Raw genomic sequence first — 21,004 nt, 5'->3', positions numbered from 1 at the left:
GTCAGCAGTAAAGTCACTTTCCAGGTTGATAGTCAGCACACAGTGGCAACATGCTGGAGAGCCTCTGCACTCTCATCACTGCTCTAACATGTGAGGAGGCTGACTTACTGCAGCTCTGAGCTCATGCTGGATTCATCAGTCTGTGTCTTTCTCTTGACTTCATGTCCTCTTGTTGTTTCCAGGTGTGAGTGCTGTGACGGTGCTGACACAGAAGCCCACTGTTGTGTCTCTGAGCAGAGGAGAGTCAGTCACCATGGACTGTAACCTGGGAACTAGTACTAACTATGCTGCCTGGTATAAACAGGTTCCAGGAGGAGTTCCTCAGTATGTGCTGAGCTGGCGTAGCAGCTGGAGTTCTGTCAAATATGGTTCTGGTTTCTCATCTCCAAGATTCACTTCTACTCATCAGTCAACATCAGATTATCGTTTGATGATCAATAATCTGGAGGAGGGAGACTCAGCAGTCTATTACTGTGGAACATGGGACAGCTCTGCTAAAGAGAACGTATCACAGTGATTCAGACTGTGACAAAAACCTCCTCACTCAATACTTCTGCTTTTTAGTGTCTGATACATCAGCTCATGTTCAGTCTCACTAAATTACAAATCAACTCATGTTCACACTCAGTTTCTCAGAGAAACTTTCAGATTGTTGGAAACTTTCTGCTGTTTCATCACTGAAAATAACAAGAACCAAAACCAACTCCCTCACTCATCCTTCATCCTCCATCATCACCATTAAAATACACCTTTAAGTCATCAAAACGACTTTATGGGGAATATGATGAAGAGTTTGTTGATTAAAGTTCTAACAGAGAATCTGTTGTGATGATAATGATGAAGATGATGATAATGATGGTGGTGACGATGATTATGATGATGATAGTGGTGGTGATGATGATGGTGGTGATGATGATAGTGATGATGGTGATGATGGTGATTGTGATGGTGATGGCGATGATGATGGTGGTGATGATGGTGATGATGATGTGATGATGGTGATTGTGATGATGATGGTGATGATGATGATGGTGATGGTGATGATGATGGTGATGATGTGATGAAGATGATGATGGTGATGATGATGATGATGATGATGGTGTTATATTGAGGATGTGGTGATGATGATGATGGTGATGATGATGATGATGATGATGATGATGATGATGATGATGGTGTTGATAATATTGATGATGTGGTGATGATGATAATGATGATGGTGATGATGATGATGGTGGTGATGATGATGATTATGATGATGATGGTGATGATGATGATGATGATAATGATGATGATGATGATGGTGATGATGATGATGGTGATGATGGTGTCACCAGTGAAGGCTGTTCTCATGTCTCAGTGTCTCCACTCATCAGTGACTCTCAGCAGGTTTTTGTACAGCTGTGTGTACAAACTGAATCACTGTGGTATTCGGACCAGGAACCAAGCTGATTGTCACCAGTAAGTACTTTTACACTCAGCAGAAACAACAAAGATTTGATGCTTTTGATACAAACTAGAAGCTTTTTCATAGAAATGTGGAGTGTGGAAATGATTTGAAATATTCTTCTGTTAGTCTTTGACCTGCTTTGATACTTTATCTGTCAGCTAAAGGAAACATCTCCAAAGATTACATCATTTCAATCAGTTTCTCACCAAATATTGTTGAGTTTTCTTCATTTTCACCTGTTTTTAATAACTGCAGAACAGATTTTCTACCTAAACGTATTTTAAATTGACTTTGGTTTCTTGGCTCGTGTTTGATGGAAGTGAGTGACAAAGGTTTTGGAAAATTCATCCAACTTCATTCAGCATAAATTTTAAATATATAGCTTTATATTTTTGTATCATTTGCTGGTCATAATTTTACATTGGTCAAATATTTAATTGATGCTGTTTTTGTTCAAAATGACTCTGAAATGGTGTAAAATATCTGCTTTAGTGAGATTTTTCTCATATTGTTGCTGAGGATTGAAGGTTTTATTTGCTGAGTGTGTTTGTGATGTTTTCAACCAAACTCCTAAATTCATTAGTTCCTGTTGAACTTTGTGTGAGTGTGTGAATTTCTTCTTCATGTATTTTCAGGCTCCAGCCTCCCTCCTCCTGTCCTGACAGTCTTCCCTCCGTCCAGAGCTGAGCTCCAGTCCAACAAAGCCACTCTGGTCTGTCTGTCCAGACTCTCTGCACCTTTTGCAGAGGTGAGCTGGTTGCTTGGTGACACTTCAGTGAGCAGCGGGATCTCCACCAGCACTCCTGTCCAACAAGCAGACCAGACTTTCCAAATCAGCAGCCATCTGTCCATCCTGACGTCAGACTGGGACGCGCAGAAGGTTTACACCTGTAAAGTGTCTGTGGGCTCCCAGACTGCAGAGAAAAGCCTCAAGAAGTCCGAGTGTGAAGAATAGTGGAGGAGCAGCAGCACCATTTCACATCTGCTTCTTTAGTCTTTGTGCTGCATCAGCAGCTTCACGTGTCAGAGGAGACCAGTCTGCATGCTTGTAATCAATGTTGTCACGCTGAGCTGCTGCTCTTGGAGCAGCTTTGCAGCTGCTCTGTTTTTACAATCTTTCAATAAAAACTCATCAAGTTGAAGAAAAAGAACTCTTTCTGTTTATTTGGACTCTTCCAAATGTTGTTTTCAACAATAATCAATAAAAGTTCAGTGATTTTCGTGTCTTGTCTCAGGACAACAGAAAAATCAGATCTATAATAAAGTGAAACTGAGTTTTCATGCTTCATCTGTGAAGCGTGGCCTCTGGACGCCTCAGTACTTTCCCAGGATGCACCTGCAGGCCTCCTCACTCATTTATAGCTGCATCTAAATGGAGCTCAAATGTCAGCTGGGTTTCTGTTTAGCGTGTCCATATTTAAAGTGGAGCATCCAGAAATGTGTCAAACATTTTCCTGTGAGCACTCAAGAACTCTGCTCTGATTGATGCAACAGATGCAGAACCTGAACAATGGAGCTCAAATGTCAGCTGTCTAAAAACAGAGGGAACCGTTTTATCATTTGAAGAACAATGATTTTATTGTTTAATATGTGGAGGATATTTATGTGTTTAAATGTCACAACAGGATCATCAAGGGTGAAAGACTCGATGTTCCAGATAATTCATGATGTGATCCACGATGATGATACGATCAACACATATCGATCCAGCGATCAACAATCTGGGTTGGATTGATTTTATTCTCTGCAGTTACACTGAGCAACAGTGCATAAATGTATCGATGGCTGCTGATGCCTAAACGGAGTGTTGTCATGACGATAATGTGCTTGAGTGATGTAACCAGTGTATTTAGAGCTCAGACACGTCACCCTTGTGTAGAAGGAGACCCTGTTGAGTCTGATGTTGAAGCTCTAGCAGGAAGTTCTCAGCGAGCATGAAGATGAATGAATCCATGCTTGTGTTGTTCTCTCCTCTCAGCTGCTGCAGGCACCTCTCTGAATACGGAACTGGAATTATGGACGTTTGTCCAGGTTTGGTTCAAGGATTGGAAACAAATGGGAGAATACAGTGATCCCTCGTTTATCGCGGGAGTTGCGTTCCAAAAATAACACGCGAAAAGTGAAATCCGTGAAGTAGTCAGCTTTATTTTATTTTATTTTTTTACAATGCAATACTGAACTATAGAATGAAACCAAAAATCAAAACCTGTTTTAAAGCCCAAAATTTGTTTAAAACAATAATTTTAATATAGTAATACAAGGTTGGAAACATTGTCACTCGCGTATTTCAGTCCCAGCTGTGCCTCTTCCTCACCCTTACATCACACCTTACTGTTGAGCTTCAAACCCATCACCACTTTGAGGCTTCTGTCAGCTGCAATGTGTCCTACACACTCCAGGGAGGACAAAACATGGTCCCTGACATCTTCACGAGGAATTTTCCAGCCTCCTCTTCGGAGCCTCGATGTCGGAGAGGAAGAGGAGGAGGGGGGAAGGCCGTTCCACTCAGAAGGCACCTGTCTGCATGCTTGTGTCCAAAAAACACAGAGTACCATAAGATGGTTCTTTTCAAAAGGTCGCCCAGTATTTATTGAAGATCAAAAAGGAGTTTTGGAGTCTGTTGTGCAAAATGCACAAGTGTCGTTCAAAACTCAGCATGAGCTGTCAGATGATGACTGAATAAGGAGAACATTCAGTGTCTAAACTAAGGGACAATACACCAGTGCAGGCCTACATGGATCCTATCTGTGATTATTAATCTTGACTACTTTGGGTGAATATATGAGGAGTCAAAGCTAAAACATTGTTAATTCACACACAGAGCCTTAACTCTGTTTTATCTTGAGGGTTGAATTTTATAACCCTTCAATCCATAAACCAGTGACTGAGTCGTTCCAGAGAAAGAGGTCAGTGTCTTGGTTTCCACATCTTCCATACAGATGTTTGTTCCACGACAGGAGACACCAGTGAGCCCACGGTGCAGCCATGTTTCTGTCTGTGGAAGCTTTCTCTGAATTGGAAGTAGCTGGTGGTAAGAGAGGCTGAGCAGAGAGCAAATGTGTTCTGTCAGTGTGTTGTCCTGGACCGGGCGCCTCCTCACAGCATCTGAAGCTGCCATGCAGGTGAACAGTCAGGTGACATCATAGAACAACCATGGTTCCGTTTGACTCTAATTGGAGAGTTTGAAGCCTCCACAGAGGTGGGCTGAAGCACTTTTGGAAAGAACAACGTGGACAATGTCCAGTAGGTCAGCCAGGAACTTGGAACTGTTGCTGAAAGATTGGGCAGCTGTTTGTGTCTGAAGTGAGAGGAGACAACATGGGCTGATAAATGACCTGCAGCAGCCACCATGTGACACAAACCCAGGTCAGATCCATCTGTGGAGGCTCAAACACAGACTCAGTATGACTGATGAGAGGCTGCAGGAACCAGTGAGGGTGTTGGTCTGGCATTAAGATCCAGATGCAGCATTTTCTTAGTTCCACATTCTGCAAGACTGAAATAGTGGAAAAGCATTTTTTCATTTAAACAGTTTAAAGTTCAGTTCATTTAATGAGACGGTTCCCTCTGTTTTTACACAGCTGACATTTGAGCTCCATGTAGATGCAGCTATAAATGAGTGAGGAGGCCTGCAGGTGCATCCTGGGAAAGTACTGAGGCGTCCAGAGGCCACGCTTCACAGATGAAGCATGAAAACTCAGTTTCACTTTATTATAGATCTGATTTTTCTGTTGTCACCAAACACTAAAATCACTGAACTTTTATTGATTATTGTTGAAAACAACATTTGGAAGAGTCCAAATAAACAGAAAGAGTTCTTTTTCTTCAACTTGATGAGTTTTTATTGAAAGATTGTAAAAACAGAGCAGCTGCAAAGCTGCTCCAAGAGCAGCAGCTCAGCGTGACAACATTGATTCCAAGCATGCAGACTGGTCTCCTCTGACATGTGAAGCTGCTGATGCAGCACAAAGACTAAAGAAGCAGATGTGAAATGGTGCTGCTGCTCCTCCACTATTCTTCACACTCGGACTTCTTGATGCTTTTCTCTGCAGTCTGGGAGCCCACAGACACTTTACAGGTGTAAACCTTCTGCGCGTCCCAGTCTGACGTCAGGATGGACAGATGGCTGCTGATTTGGAAAGTCTGGTCTGCTTGTTGGACAGGAGTGCTGGTGGAGATCCCGCTGCTCACTGAAGTGTCACCAAGCAACCAGCTCACCTCTGCAAAAGGTGCAGAGAGTCTGGACAGACAGACCAGAGTGGCTTTGTTGGACTGGAGCTCAGCTCTGGACGGAGGGAAGACTGTCAGGACAGGAGGAGGGAGGCTGGAGCCTGAAAATACATGAAGAAGAAATTCACACACTCACATAAAGTTCAACAGGAACTAATGAATTTAGGAGTTTGGTTGAAAACATCACAAACACACTCAGCAAATAAAACCTTCAATCTTCAGCAACAATTTGAGGAAAATCTCACTAAACCAGATATTTTACACCATTTCAGAGTCATTTTGAATATAAACAGCATCAATTCAATATTTGACCAAAGTAAAATTATAACCAGCAAATGATACAAAAATATAAAGTAAAAAAATTAAAATGTGAATTTCAGCTGAGTTAATTTGGGTGAATTTTACAAAACCTTTTTCACTCACTTCCATCAAACACGAGCCAAGAAACCAAAGTCAATTTAAAAGACGTTTAGGTAGAAAATCTGTTCTGCAGTTATTAAAAACAGGTGAAAATGAAGAAAACTCAACAATATTTGGTGAGAAACTGATTGAAATGATGTAATCTTTGGAGATGTTTCCTTTAGCTGACAGATAAAGTATCAAAGCAGGTCAAAGACTAACAGAAGAATATTTCAAATCATTTCCACACTCCACATTTCTATGAAAAAGCTTCTAGTTTGTATCAAAAGCATCAAATCTTTGTTGTTTCTGCTGAGTGTAAAAGTACTTACTGGTGACAATCAGCTTGGTTCCTGGTCCGAATACCACAGTGATTCAGTTTGTACACACAGCTGCACAAAAACCTGCTGAGAGTCACTGATGAGTGGAGACACTGAGACATGAGAACAGCCTTCACTGGTGACACCACCATCATCATCATCATTATCATCATCATCATCACCATCATCACCATCATCATCATTATCATCATCATCATCACCACATCATCAATATTATCAACACCATCATCATCATCATCATCATCATCACCATCATCTTCATCACATCATCACCATCATCATCATCATCACCATCACCATCATCATCACAATCACCATCATCTTTACCATCATCATCATCAATATCATCATCATCACCATCATCACCATCATCATCATCGCCATCACCATCATCATTGTCACCATCATCACTATCATCATCGTCATCATCGTCATCATCATCACCATCAGCATCATCATTATCATCATTATCACCATCATCACCATCATCATTGTCATTATCATTATCACCATCATCATCATCATCACCACCATCATCATCACCACCACTATCATCATCATAATCATCATCACCACCATCATTATCATCATCTTCATCATCTTCATCATTATCAACGTCACCATCATCATCACCACAACAGATTCTCTGTTAGAACTTTAATCAACAAACTCTTCATCATATTCCCCATAAAGTCGTTTTGATGACTTAAAGGTGTATTTTAATGGTGATGATGGAGGATGAAGGACGAGTGAGGGAGTTGGTTTTGGTTCTTGTTATGTTCAGTGATGAAACAGCAGAAAGTTTCCAACAATCTGAAAGTTTCTTTGAGAAACTTGAGTGTGAACATGAGTTGATTTGTAATTTAGTGAGACTGAACATGAGCTGATGTATCAGACACTAAAAAGCAGAAGTATTGAGTGAGGAGGTTTTTGTCACAGTCTGAATCACTGTGATACCTCTTCTTTAGCAGAGCCGTCCCATGTTCCACAGTAATAGACTGCTGAGTCTCCCTCCTCCAGATTATTGATCATCAAACGATAATCTGATGTTGACTGATGAGTAGAAGTGAATCTTGGAGATGAGAAACCAGAACCATAGTCAACAGAACTCCAGCTGCTATGCCAGCTCAGCACATACTGAGGAACTCCTCCTGGAACCTGTTTATACCAGCCAGCATAGTTAGTACCAGTTCCCAGGTTACAGTCCATGGTGATTGACTCTCCTCTGCTCAGAGACACAACAGTGGGCTTCTGTGTCAGCACCGTCACAGCACTCACACCTGGAAACAACAAGAGGACATGAAGTCAAGAGAAAGACACAGACTGATGAATCCAGCATGAGCTCAGAGCTGCAGTAAGTCAGCCTCCTCACATGTTAGAGCAGTGATGAGAGTGCAGAGGCTCTCCAGCATGTTGCCACTGTGTGCTGACTATCAACCTGGAAAGTGACTTTACTGCTGACAGATTCAGGCTTTGAAGGATGAGGAGAGGAGGTGCTGGAGGAGCAATTTAATAGCCCATTGGAGCTGAGAGGGACTGACAGGAGGAGGAGCTTCTCTTCAATCTGCAGCTTTTCTCCTGTGTGTGATGTGGAAAAGAGCAGATTGGAGCTCCAACGTTTCATTTACATGAAGTTAAATAAAGACCATCAGAGCTGCAGCTGCTTCCTGCTGATGGAGGAGCTGAGTCAGGTCACAGCTGAAGGAGCTGCTTTCTCTGTTTCTATGGTGATGCAGTGCTCCTCTCTGGTGGACTTGAACAGAACAACATCCTTCATGGACAAAATGTCTCTTTGTGTTTCACATGTTTACACATGTAATCATTTGATCATAAAAATATAAGGGGATAAAACCCAATTGATGTCGAGATGTTTTTCTTCTCTTCTTTCTACCTTGCTTTTCCTCCTCTATTCTTTCCTTCTTTACCCTTTTCTCATCAAATGGAGCCCATTCCCACCATATCATCTTGGTCCTGCTCAAGATTTCTTCCATTTTAAAGAACCTTTTGACCTGCCACTGTTGACTCAGTGATCAGCCTCTGGGATCCCGTGAAGCTACTTGACTGAAACTTTTGTTTAAGAAATGAATGTTGATCTGAATCAGTTTCTCCAGATTAGACTGGGACAGAACTGGTTTAATCTGGATATTGTTGAGAGTCCAATCAGAGGTTCTGATCTTTGATCTGTCAATCATTGAAGGACAGGTTTTGATTGACATCTGTCACTTTAAGAACCATTGTGAATAAGTTAAAATTACTGAAGCTGAATCTTTAGAAATATTTATATTTAAGTCGAAATATTTCAGCTAAATCAAACGTGAAGCGAGCAGAAACCCACTATCTTGTGGTGCTCTCATGTTCCAGAACTACAACATAACTGAAGTGTCCAGTACAGTCCAAAGTGCTCAGAGACATGATGGACGGGCCTGTAACTGGATCAGTACTGGTGTTGGCTGGAGCCAGTAAAGTTCAGTCAGACACCGACTGACATGGAGCAGCACAGCAGTTACAGATTATCAGGTAAACGGGGAATTGAAATAACCCGTTTTATCACATTTCTGTCCCACTGAGCACCACTGACTCAAACTATCACACCGTTACCTACTAGGCTGTTTGTTTATACTTTGTGAAACTTTGAGCTGTTGGGATGAACAAATCTGATATTCTGCAGTAATTTAAGACAGACACATTATTTGCCAACAGAATGGAGTTCAAAAAAGTCTTTAGAGAAATTCTCCAGGAATGACTCCGTCCCTTTGTAGCCGAGTCACTGAACAATAAATTTGGGAAAATAGTCCTCGGTCCTGTGTTACAATCTTCCCAGATTAGCCCCAAAATTAAATGTGTCTTTGCTAAATTAGTGCTTGGATATGGTTCAATCTGTGGTGAGCTAGTAAATTTGTAATAATAACATCGATGTAATGACAACATTGATGTAACGACTCATGAGATGAGAGGAAACCAGCAGCCACGCCCCTCTCAGCAGGAGGTCACATCCGCTACTGCTGCCAATGTGACAATGCTCAAATGCTGAGCAAAGGCGGGTCCACCTGCTCTACACACGATCCACATTCACACCAGTCCTGTCCCTGTCTGATCTGGAGGGACTGATCCAGGTCAAACCAAGGCAGCTCGGCTCAACTCAACTTAATCAACGAAGCATTAATTAAAATCAAGAAGCTTCAAAGGAATTCAGAGGCTGATCATTGAGACAGCAACAGCTGCAGGGCTAAAGTCCAGTTTAACATGAAGAAACCCTGAGCAGGACCAGACTCATATGAGGGGACCCTCTTGCTGATGACAAAGAAGGTAAGAAGTGGGAGGAGAGCAGGAAAAAGAAAAAAGAACAGATCCATACAACCCTCATGCAATTACATGTGGAACTAAAATAAAGATTTTTTGTATGTCATAATCAATACATATCAATACCTACAAACATACATGTGATCAGAAGAGCCTGTAAGTATTCTTGACATCACTGTACATTTGACCAGTAGCTCAGTTATTGATACTATACAACATTAAAATAAAAGCAAGAAACACTGAAACAAGTAAAAGTGAAGTTAATACAACCAGACTGAATTAAAGAGGTGTCTAATGAGTCTAGATTTGAAGATGAGGAGTGATTCATTGTTACGGAAGATTGACAGACGTGAACTGAGCCCCCAAATGCAGACACAGACGACAAGATCAGCTTCAGCTCTGACTGAAAATGAACAGCGTGTGTGCCAGCAATTCTCAGCAGAGATGAGACCACAGCGAGGCAGGAAGCAGGCTGGGCGAAACAGGCAGGAACAGGTCGCAGTGTTGGAGCACTGCAGGCAACAGACCGGCAAAATGAGCAGAAAGCAAGTTAGAAAGTTAGAAAGAGAGACACAGGAGGGTGGTGAGAGGGAAACACTCGGGTATGGAGGAGGTGGATGGACATTAATGTGGTGGAGGAGGAGGGTTGGTTATGATGCCAGCAGCAGAGTTCTGGACCTGGAGGAGTTTATTGAGGTGACTTAAGAGGAGAAAGCTGCAATCATCTAAACAGGTGACAAAGATGAGGAATAGAATGAAAGCAGCAGGAGAGAGATGGAGGGACGGAGATGGTTGAGGTTACACAGGTGAATGTCATGATCCTGTTCATGTCTGTTTTGTAATTGCAGTTTGTTTCCACCAGGGGGCGGGGTTGCCCTGTTTTCCCGTCTCGTGCTGCCTGCTTCCACACCTGCAGCTGATCAGCTTGATTGGAAGTCTTTTTCAGCAGCTGGCACGAGCCGATCAGAGTCCGGTCGTTTCTTCTGTCCTGTTGGTAACTGAGTGTTTATAGACTTTAAACCTTCACTGTTCCTGTTTGGATTATCCTTGTGTCTGTTGAAGAGCACCGTTCTGAGTTGGGTTTCTCTGTTCACGATTCACCAACGCACATTTGGGTCTCACCAGCACTTTCATAAATGTTTCACTTTGAGATTTCCCACCTCCTGTCTGCATTCTGGGTTCCACCTTCGTGTACCAGTTGTAGTGAAAGTATGATGATGAGTGATGTCACCGATTTGTGATCGAAATTGGAGATAAATTTACAACATTCTTTGTCAAATTGCAAGAACTGTGTGAAGCCTATGAGATATGAATGGAAGCAGTTAGGGGGCGTGGGGGACACCAATGGAGGAGTCTATTGAGGAGGATGGGCTGTGAGATGGTGTAGAAGTGCCACTTAGATCAAAGATCAAGAAGGTCCAGGAGGGAGAGGAAGCTGGAGCCAGCTGCACAGAGGAGATGCTTGGATATTTAAAATAGAGCGATCTCAGTACTGTGATGTTGAGGGAGACCAGACTGGAAACATTAATGGGTGTGTAGTTGGAAGACAAATGAATTTTCAAGACTGTTTTTGTTGCTGATTTAGAAATGGGGAAAGATGACTGTAATTATTGGGATCTGAACCAGGTTTTTTAAAATGTGACAAAATGCTGTAGCTGGAAAATGGATGGAACAATTCTAGTGGTGAGTGAGGACTTGATGATGGCAATAATAAGAGGGAGCATTAAACTGAGCAATTAGAAAGAGTCTTTAGGGTGGAAAATCCATACTTTTATTTCTCTACATGAGGATGATCAAACTCTTAAAGAGAAATTACATTTATAAACCTGTGACACAGAGACATTTTGTCCATTAAGGATGTTGTTCTGTTCAAGTCCACCAGAGAGGAGCACTGCATCACCATAGAAACAGAGAAAGCAGCTCCTTCAACTGTGACCTGACTCAGCTCCTCCATCAGCAGGAAGCACCTGCAGCTCTGATGGTCTTTATTTAACTTCATGTAAATGAAACGTTGGAGCTCCAATCTGCTCTTTTCCACATCACACACAGGAGAAAAGCTGCAGATTGAAGAGAAGCTCCTCCTCCTGTCAGTCCCTCTCAGCTCCAGTGGGCTATTAAATTGCTCCTCCAGCACCTCCTCTCCTCATCCTCCAAAGCCTGAATCTGTCAGCAGTAAAGTCACTTTCCAGGTTGATAGTCAGCACACAGTGGCAACATGCTGGAGAGCCTCTGCACTCTCATCACTGCTCTAACATGTGAGGAGGCTGACTTACTGCAGCTCTGAGCTCATGCTGGATTCATCAGTCTGTGTCTTTCTCTTGACTTCATGTCCTCTTGTTTCCAGGTGTGAGTGCTGTGACGGTGCTGACACAGAAGCCCTCTGTTGTGTCTCTGAGCAGAGGAGAGTCAGTCACCATGGACTGTAACCTGGGAACTGTTACTAACAGTGCTGCTCGCTGGTATAAACAGGTTCCAGGAGGAGTTCCTCAGTATGTGCTGAGCTGGCATAGCAGCTGGAGTTCTGTCACATATGGTTCTGGTTTCTCGTCTCCAAGATTCACTTCTACTCATCAGTCAACAACAGATTATCGTTTGATGATCAATAATCTGGAGGAGGGAGACTCAGCAGTCTATTACTGTGGAACATGGGATGGCAATACTGTCGTATCACAGTGATTCAGACTGTGACAAAAACCTCCTCACTCAATACTTCTGCTTTTTAGTGTCTGATACATCAGCTCATGTTCAGTCTCACTAAATTACAAATCAACTCATGTTCGCACTCAGTTTCTCAGAGGAACTTTCAGATTGTTGGAAACTTTCTGCTGTTTCATCACTGAAAATAATAAGAACCAAAACCAACTCCCTCACTCATCCTTCATCCTCCATCATCACCATTAAAATACACCTTTAAGTCATCAAAACGACTTTATGGGGAACATGATGAAGAGTTTGTTGATTAAAGTTCTAACAGAGAATCTGTGGTGATGATGGTGATGATGATGATGATGATGGTGTTGATAATATTGATTATGATGGTGATGATGATGATGGTGATGATGATGATGATGATGATCAATCAATCAATCAATCAATCAATCTTTATTTATATAGCGTCTTATACAATCAAAATTGTTTCAAGGCGCTTTCCAGAATCCCAGGGCCTAACCCCAGACAAGCAACAGTGGCAAGGAAAAACTCCCCTTTAACAGGAAGAAACCTTGAGCAGGACCAGGCTCATGTAGGGGGACCCTCCTGCTGATGGCCGGCTGGGTAAAGAGAGAGGAGAGGTGGGAGGACAGGTAGAGGATAGGATAGGTAGGAGAGGAGAGGGGTAGAGGAGAGGAGAGGTAGAGTGAAGGGGAGGTAGAGGAGAGGAGAAGGAGGAGGAGGGGAAAGAGGAGAGGAAAGAAGAGGAGAGGGAGAGGAAAAGGAGAAGGAGAGGAGAGGAGAGGAGAGGAGAGGAGAGGAGAGGAGAGGGAGAGGAGAGGCACAGAGCACAGAAACACAAACAAAAAATATGCACAATCACTTCAACGGGGCCGGCGGTCATTATGCAGCTCCGATGGCAGTGATACCTGCAAATAAATAGAGGGGGGGGGGGGGGGAAGCAGAAAAACTACACAAGAATCAGCATAACTAGTCTGCTTGATGAGGAGAGGAAAGGAGAGGAAAGGAGAGGAAACCATGACCCAGTGGAGTGACAGAGGCCTGTCAGGTGATCATGTTTCCGGACCCCGGCAGCCTTGGCCTATAACAGCATAGCTAGAATGTGACCTAACGATTAGACGACCCCCTAGGTATGATAATTTGTCTGTCTATGATAGTAGCTGGAACTACTGAATTAGTAACAGTAAGCTTTTTCAAAGAGGTAGGTTTTGAGTCTGATCTTAAAAGTAGCGATGGAGTCAGCCTCCCGTACCTGGACAGGGAGCTGGTTCCAAAGCAGGGGGGCCTGGTAGCTAAATGCTCGGCCCCCCATTCTACTCCTAGAAACTCTGGGAACCACAAGTAGACCAGCATTCTGAGAGCGGAGCGGTCTATTGGGCTGATAGGGTATCACTAGCTCCTCCAGGTAGGATGGAGCTAGGCCTCTGAGGACCTTGTAGGTCAGAAGAAGGGTTTTAAAAGTTATTCTAAATTTAACGGGCAGCCAATGAAGCGACACCAGTACAGGAGTAATGTGATCTCTTTTGTCAATACCTGTCAGAACTCTGGCTGCAGCATTTTGGATCAACTGGAGGCTTCTTAAAGAGTTGTTTGGACACCCTGATAATAAGGAGTTACAGTAGTCCAGCCTGGAAGTAACAAATGCATGGACTAACTTTTCAGCGTCAGGCTGCATCAGTAGCTTCCTGATCTTTGAGATGTTCCTCAAGTGAAAAAAGGCACTTCTAGAGACTAATTTAATGTGTGAGTTGAAGGAGAGATTTTGATCAAAAGTTACTCCTAGATTCCTCACAGAGAGACTAGATGTTAATGAGATACCATCTAGAGTGATCATGTGATCTAATCTATCCCTGAGAGGTTCAGGACCAAACACCATGACCTCAGTTTTTCCTGGGTTAAGGAGGAGGAAATTTGAAGACATCCAGGACTTTATGTCTTTAAGACAGGTATGAAGCTTCACTAACTTCTCTGTCTCCTCTGGTTTCATGGATAAATAAAGCTGAGTGTCATCAGCATAACAATGAAAATTTATCCCATGCTGCCGAATAATGTTCCCTAAGGGAAGCATGTACAATGTGAAGAGGATTGGTCCGAGTACGGAACCTTGAGGAACTCCATGGCTAACCCTACTGTATGAGGAGGGAACGCCGTGGACATGGGCAAACTGGTATCTATCAGATAAGTATGATCTAAACCAGTCTAGTGCTGCCCCTTTAATTCCAATCACATGTTCCAGTCTCTGTAACAGGATGCTATGATCAACTGTATCAAAAGCAGCACTGAGGTCCAGCAGAACCAGCATAGAAACCAGTCCATGATCGGAAGCTATGAGAAGATCATTAGTGACTTTAAGAAGTGCTGTTTCTGTGCTGTGGTGAGCTCTAAAGCCTGACTGAAACATCTCAAACAGGCTGTTCCTCTGCAGGTGCTCCAGTAACTGAGTCACCACCACCTTCTCTAGAACTTTAGAGATAAAAGGAAGGTTGGATATTGGCCTATAATTTGCCAAGACATCAGGATCCAGTGATGGTTTTTTAAGCAACGGCTTAATCACTGCCACCTTGTAGGACCGGGGTACATAACCTGACACTAAAGAACCATTGATCTGGTCCAGGATAGAACTGCCTATCAGTGGTAGAACATCCTTCAACAGGTGTGTTGGGATGGGATCTAAAAGACACGTAGTGGTCTTGGATTTCTGAATTAGCGATGACGCCTCAGAAAAATATATAGGGCTGAAGGAGCTTAAGGGCTCGTTGGAGACCCTGTATGTTCCCACAGTCGGCACATCTGGTGATGGTCCAGTTGTAGGGATGGCCTGGTTAGCTTTCTCTCTGATAGCTAGAACTTTATCAGTGAAGAAGCTCATGAAGTCTTCACCACTAAGGGAAGAAGGGATACGTGGATCTAAAACACTGTGACTCTTGGTTAATTTGGCCACAGTGCCGAAGAGAAACCTGGGGTTGTTCTTATTTTCCTCAATCAAAGAAGAAAAATAAGCTGTTCTAGCCTTGCGAAGGGCCTTTTTGTAAACTAATAGACAGTCTTTCCAGGCTACATGGTAGCTGTCTATCTTACAAGAATGCCACTTCCTTTCCAGTCTTCGCACTTTCTGCTTGAGGGTCCTGATATGTGAATTATACCAGGGGGCACACCTCCTCTGATTTACTATTTTCTTTTTCAGGGGGGCAACAGAATCAAGCGTGATTCTCAGTGAGGTTGCTGCACCTTCAGCAATAGAGTCAACCTCAGCAGGGCTAAGATTATAATGATTGATCCCTGGGGAAACACACGGTGGTCCTGGGATCAGCACAGGGATCACTTCCTTAAACTTAGCTACAGCATTATCTGAAAGACATCTGCTATAGTAAGACTTTGTTCTGAGCATAGAAGAATCCTTAATCATAAATGTAAAAGTGATCAAAGAGTGGTCTGACAGGACTGGGTTCTGAGGGAACACTGACACATGTTCTACCTCAACACCATAAGTCAGAACTAGATCTAGGGTGTGGTTAAAGCTGTGAGTTGGTTGGTTTATCTGCTGGAGGAAACCAACTGACTCAAGTAATGAAATAAAGCCATTTCTAAAGCTGTCGTTTATAACGTCCATATGGATGTTAAAGTCTCCAATGATAATGACTTTTTCCGTTCTAAGGACCAAGTCAGATAAGAAGTCAGAGAACTCAGATAGGAACTCTGAATGTGGCCCAGCAGGGGGCCGATATACAACTACAAACAGAAGTGGCTTTTCTGTCCTCCAGTTCAGATGAGTGATGCCAAGAGTCAGGCTTTCAAATGAACTGAAGCTATGTTTTGGTCTGGGATTAATTAATAACTTGGAGTGATAGATTGCTGCCACTCCCCCTCCTCGACCAGTAACACGTGGAATATGATAATTAAGATGGGTAGGAGGAGTAGATTCATTTAAGCTCACATACTCCTCCTGAAGCCAGGTCTCAGTAAAACAGAATAAATCAATGTGATGATCCGCTATCAGGTCGTGCACTAACAGGGATTTACACAAAAGAGATCTAATATTTAACAGTCCACACTTAATTGTGATATTAGTTTCTCCAACTTGTGCTTCAGTATTAATTTTAATAAGATTTTGGTGATTGACCGCTCCCCTGCTCTGTGCTTGGTGAACTTTTAACCGTGGAACAGAGACTACCTCTATAGTGTTAAATATGTTATTGTTGGTGGATGAGGGTTCTAAGGAAGCAGCAGAGAGGTGTGTAAGACCACAACTATGCATCCTGGTCTGGACCCTGGATTGTCAGGTCACTTTGGGTCTAATAAAATTAGCCAGATTACTAGAAATGAGAGAAGCGCCATCTCGAGTGGGATGGACACCGTCTCTCCTAATCAGACCAGGTTTTCCCCAGAAGGTGCTCCAATTGTCTATAAAGGCCACCTGGTTATCGGGGCACCACCGTGACAGCCAGCGACGAAGCGATGACATGCGGCTAAACATCTCATCGCTGGCCAGATTGGGGAGGGGACCAGAGAATGCTACGGAGTCCGACATCGTTTCTGCGTAGTTACACACCGACTTCAAGTTAATTTTAGTGACCTCCGACTGACGAAGCCGGGTGTCGTTGGCTCCGACGTGAATAATAACTTTACCAAATTTACGATTACGTCTCGCCAGCAGCCGTAAATTTGCTTCTATGTCGCCCGCTCTGGCCCCCGGAATGCACCTAACTATGGTCGCTGGAGTCGGCTTCACGTAGCGCAAAACAGAGTCTCCAATTACCAGGGTCGGTTTCTCGGCGGGTGTGTCGCCGAGTGGGGAAAAGCGGTTAGCCACGGGAAGCGGTTGGTGGTGCACCGTGGGCCTTTGTTTTGGGCTACGCTTCCTACGAACCGTCACCCAGCCGCCCTGGCTAGCCGGCTGCTGCCGGGGGACCGCTAGCTGAAGCTACGCTAGGCGGCTCCGCAGCAGCTAGCTTACCCTGGCTACATGACGCAACTCCAGCTAACTCCAAGCTGCGGAACCGCGTCTCAAGCTCGCTAAGTCTCGCCTCCATAGCCGTAAATAAACTACACTTTCTGCACCTATTCCCTTCACTAAGGGAGGCAGAGGAGTAACTAAACATTTCACACTCTGAACAGACAAAGACACCGGGTGAAACAGACTGTGAGGCCATGCTAACGCTAGTGATCGGCGAAGCCCTGTATTTGTTTAATATGGGTTCTTACTGTTGATATCAGGTGACTAGAAAGTCTCAAGTGTTCAAAATTTTAAGTAAAGTGAATACAACACACCAAGTGTTCAATATTAAGTGAATACGGCACCCCGTGCACAATGCAACCAACGAACGATAGAAGAGACAGGAAGTGACGCAATACTCACGCAATCTGGATCTGGAAAGGTGAACCGTTCTTCGATGATGATAACAATGATGATGGTCATGGTGATGACGATTATGATGATGATGATGATGGTGATGATAATGATGATGATGGTGTCACCAGTGAAGGCTGTTCTCATGTCTCAGTGTCTCCACTCATCAGTGACTCTCAGCAGGTTTTTGTACAGCTGTGTGTACAAACTGAATCACTGTGGTATTCGGACCAGGAACCAAGCTGATTGTCACCAGTAAGTACTTTTACACTCAGCAGAAACAACAAAGATTTGATGCTTTTGATACAAACTAGAAGCTTTTTCATAGAAATGTGGAGTGTGGAAATGATTTGAAATATTCTTCTGTTAGTCTTTGACCTGCTTTGATACTTTATCTGTCAGCTAAAGGAAACATCTCCAAAGATTACGTCATTTCAATCAGTTTCTCACCAAATATTGTTGAGTTTTCTTCATTTTCACCTGTTTTTAATAACTGCAGAACAGATTTTCTACCTAAACGTATTTTAAATTGACTTTGGTTTCTTGGCTCGTGTTTGATGGAAGTGAGTTAAAAAGGTTTTGGAAAATTCACCCAAATTAATTCAGCTGAAATTCACATTTTAATTTTTTTACTTTATATTTTTGTATCATTTGCTGGTTATAATTTTACTTTGGTCAAATATTGAATTGATGCTGTTTATATTCAAAATGACTCCGAAATGGTGTAAAATATCTGGTTTAGTGAGATTTTCCTCATATTGTTGCTGAAGATTGAAGGTTTTATTTGCTCAGTGTGTTTGTGATGTTTTCAACCAAACTCCTAAATTCATTAGTTCCTGTTGAACTTTGTGTGAGTGTGTGAATTTCTTCTTCATGTATTTTCAGGCTCCAGCCTCCCTCCTCCTGTCCTGACAGTCTTCCCTCCGTCCAGAGCTGAGCTCCAGTCCAACAAAGTCACTCTGGTCTGTCTGTCCAGACTCTCTGCACCTTTAGCAGAGGTGAGCTGGTTGCTTGGTGACACTTCAGTGAGCAGCGGGATCTCCACCACCACTCCTGTCCAACAAGCAGACCAGACTTTCCAAATCAGCAGCCATCTGTCCATCCTGACGTCAGACTGGGACGCGCAGAAGGTTTACACCTGTAAAGTGTCTGTGGGCTCCCAGACTGCAGAGAAAAGCATCAAGAAGTCCGAGTGTGAAGAATAGTGGAGGAGCAGCAGCACCATTTCACATCTGCTTCTTTAGTCTTTGTGCTGCATCAGCAGCTTCACATGTCAGAGGAGACCAGTCTGCATGCTTGGAATCAATGTTGTCACGCTGAGCTGCTGCTCTTGGAGCAGCTTTGCAGCTGCTCTGTTTTTACAATCTTTCAATAAAAACTCATCAAGTTGAAGAAAAAGAGCTCTTTCTGTTTATTTGGACTCTTCCAAATGTTGTTTTCAACAATAATCAATAAAAGTTCAGTGATTTTAGTGTCTTGTCTCAGGACAACAGAAAAATCAGATCTATAATAAAGTGAAACTGAGTTTTCATGCTTCATCTGTGAAGCGTGGCCTCTGGACGCCTCAGTACTTTCCCAGGATGCACCTGCAGGCCTCCTCACTCATTTATAGCTGCATCTAAATGGAGCTCAAATGTCAGCTGTGTAAAAACAGAGGGAACCGTCTCATTAAATGAACTGAACTTTAAACTGTTTAAATGAAAAAATGCTTTTCCACTATTTCAGTCTTGCAGAATGTGGAACTAAGAAAATGCTGCATCTGGATCTTAATGCCAGACCAACACCCTCACTGGTTCCTGCAGCCTCTCATCAGTCATACTGAGTCTGTGTTTGAGCCTCCACAGATGGATCTGACCTGGGTTTGTGTCACATGGTGGCTGCTGCAGGTCATTTATCAGCCCATGTTGTCTCCTCTCACTTCAGACACAAACAGCTGCCCAATCTTTCAGCAACAGTTCCAAGTTCCTGGCTGACCTCCTGGACATTGTCCACGTTGTTCTTTCCAAAAGTGCTTCAGCCCACCTCTGTGGAGGCTTCAAACCCTCAGCACCTTCCCTTCTCAGGAGTCAACAATCTCCAACCAACTTCTGATTTTGGGATCCTCTGGAATCTTTGCAGTCCATCTTGTGTGTCTGCAGATGTTTCATGTGAGTGATTTTAATGTTTTTGTGTGTCCGACCCCCACGTGACCCTGCTCAGGAATAAAGTGGGAGATGATGTTGGATGAATTTGGAATGAAGTGTTGAGTTGTGCTTTTAATGTCCTCTTGGGAAATCTCTCTATTGAAAAAGAGTTGTTTGATTTAAATGGAACAAAATAAATAGTCGTGATAAAGCCCCACCACCACCTAAGCTGACAGATCAGGAGAGGAAGGCAATAACAGCCCAAAGAGGTCAGAACATCTCAATCTTGATTGTTCCATAGGGGAACTGTGATCTAAACATGGTTGATTACACCAACAAAATCTTGAGTCTTCGGTGTTTCGGCCACCTCTGAGACACTAAAGCAGAATTAGAGTCAGACGGAACCATGGTTGTTCTATGATGTCACCTGACTGTTCACCTGCATGGCAGCTTCAGATGCAGTGAGGAGGCGCCCGGTCCAGGACAACACACTGACAGAACACATTTGCTCTCTGCTCAGCCTCTCTTACCACCAGCTACTTCCAATTCAGAGAAAGCTTCCACAGACAGAAACATGGCTGCACCGTGGGCTCACTGGTGTCTCCTGTTGTGGAACAAACATCTGTATGGAAGATGTGGAAACCAAGACACTGACCTCTTTCTCTGGAACGACTCCAGCCACTGGTTTATGGATTGAAGGGTTATAAAATTCAACCCTCAAGATAAAACAGAGTTAAGGCTCTGTGTGTGAATTAACAATGTTTTAGCTTTGACTCCTCATATATTCACCCAAAATAGTCAACATTAATAATCACAGATAGGATCCATGTAGGCCTGCACTGGTGTATTGTCCCTTAGTTTAGACACTGAATGTTCTCCTTATTCAGTCATCATCTGACAGCTCATGCTGAGTTTTGAACGACACTTGTGCATTTTGCATAACAGACTCCAAAACTCCTTTTTGATCTTCAATAAATACTGGGCGACCTTTTGAAAAGAACAATCTTCTGCTACTCTGTGTCAGGTTTTTTGGACACAAGCATGCAGACAGGTGCCTTCTGAGTGGAACGGCCTTCCCCCCTCCTCCTCTTCCTCTCCGACATCGAGGCTCCGAAGAGGAGGCTGGAAAATTCCTCGTGAAGAT

At 43.2% G+C, this 21,004-nt stretch overlaps 3 protein-coding genes across 3 annotated transcripts; 2 read left to right on the top strand and 1 right to left on the bottom strand.

Annotated features, from left to right (window-relative positions):
* Positions 1 to 50: 50 nt before the first annotated feature.
* LOC115249989 (immunoglobulin lambda-1 light chain-like) lies at positions 51 to 2,405 on the top strand. Its single transcript, XM_029836716.1, has 4 exons — positions 51 to 90; positions 183 to 502; positions 1,425 to 1,461; positions 2,086 to 2,405. The coding sequence occupies exons 1-4, from the start codon at positions 51 to 53 to the stop codon at positions 2,403 to 2,405; spliced, it is 717 nt and encodes a 238-aa protein (XP_029692576.1).
* Positions 2,406 to 5,461: 3,056 nt separating this feature from the next.
* LOC115249990 (immunoglobulin lambda-1 light chain-like) lies at positions 5,462 to 7,832 on the bottom strand. Its single transcript, XM_029836717.1, has 4 exons — positions 7,793 to 7,832; positions 7,381 to 7,700; positions 6,412 to 6,448; positions 5,462 to 5,781 (listed from the first exon to the last, which is right to left on the bottom strand). The coding sequence occupies exons 1-4, from the start codon at positions 7,830 to 7,832 to the stop codon at positions 5,462 to 5,464; spliced, it is 717 nt and encodes a 238-aa protein (XP_029692577.1).
* A 4,103-nt stretch (positions 7,833 to 11,935) lies between these two features.
* LOC115249988 (immunoglobulin lambda-1 light chain-like) lies at positions 11,936 to 18,942 on the top strand. The gene is made up of 4 exons (XM_029836715.1): positions 11,936 to 11,975; positions 12,065 to 12,386; positions 17,955 to 17,992; positions 18,623 to 18,942. Exons 1-4 carry the CDS (start codon positions 11,936 to 11,938, stop codon positions 18,940 to 18,942), a joined length of 720 nt encoding a protein of 239 aa, XP_029692575.1.
* Positions 18,943 to 21,004: the final 2,062 nt, after the last annotated feature.

The sequence above is a fragment of the Takifugu rubripes genome, chromosome 5 (assembly GCF_901000725.2).
Source record: "Takifugu rubripes chromosome 5, fTakRub1.2, whole genome shotgun sequence".
NCBI lineage: Eukaryota > Metazoa > Chordata > Actinopteri > Tetraodontiformes > Tetraodontidae > Takifugu > Takifugu rubripes.
The sequence above is the reverse complement of the archived record's forward strand: the minus strand, read 5'-3'. Positions and strand labels throughout refer to the sequence as shown.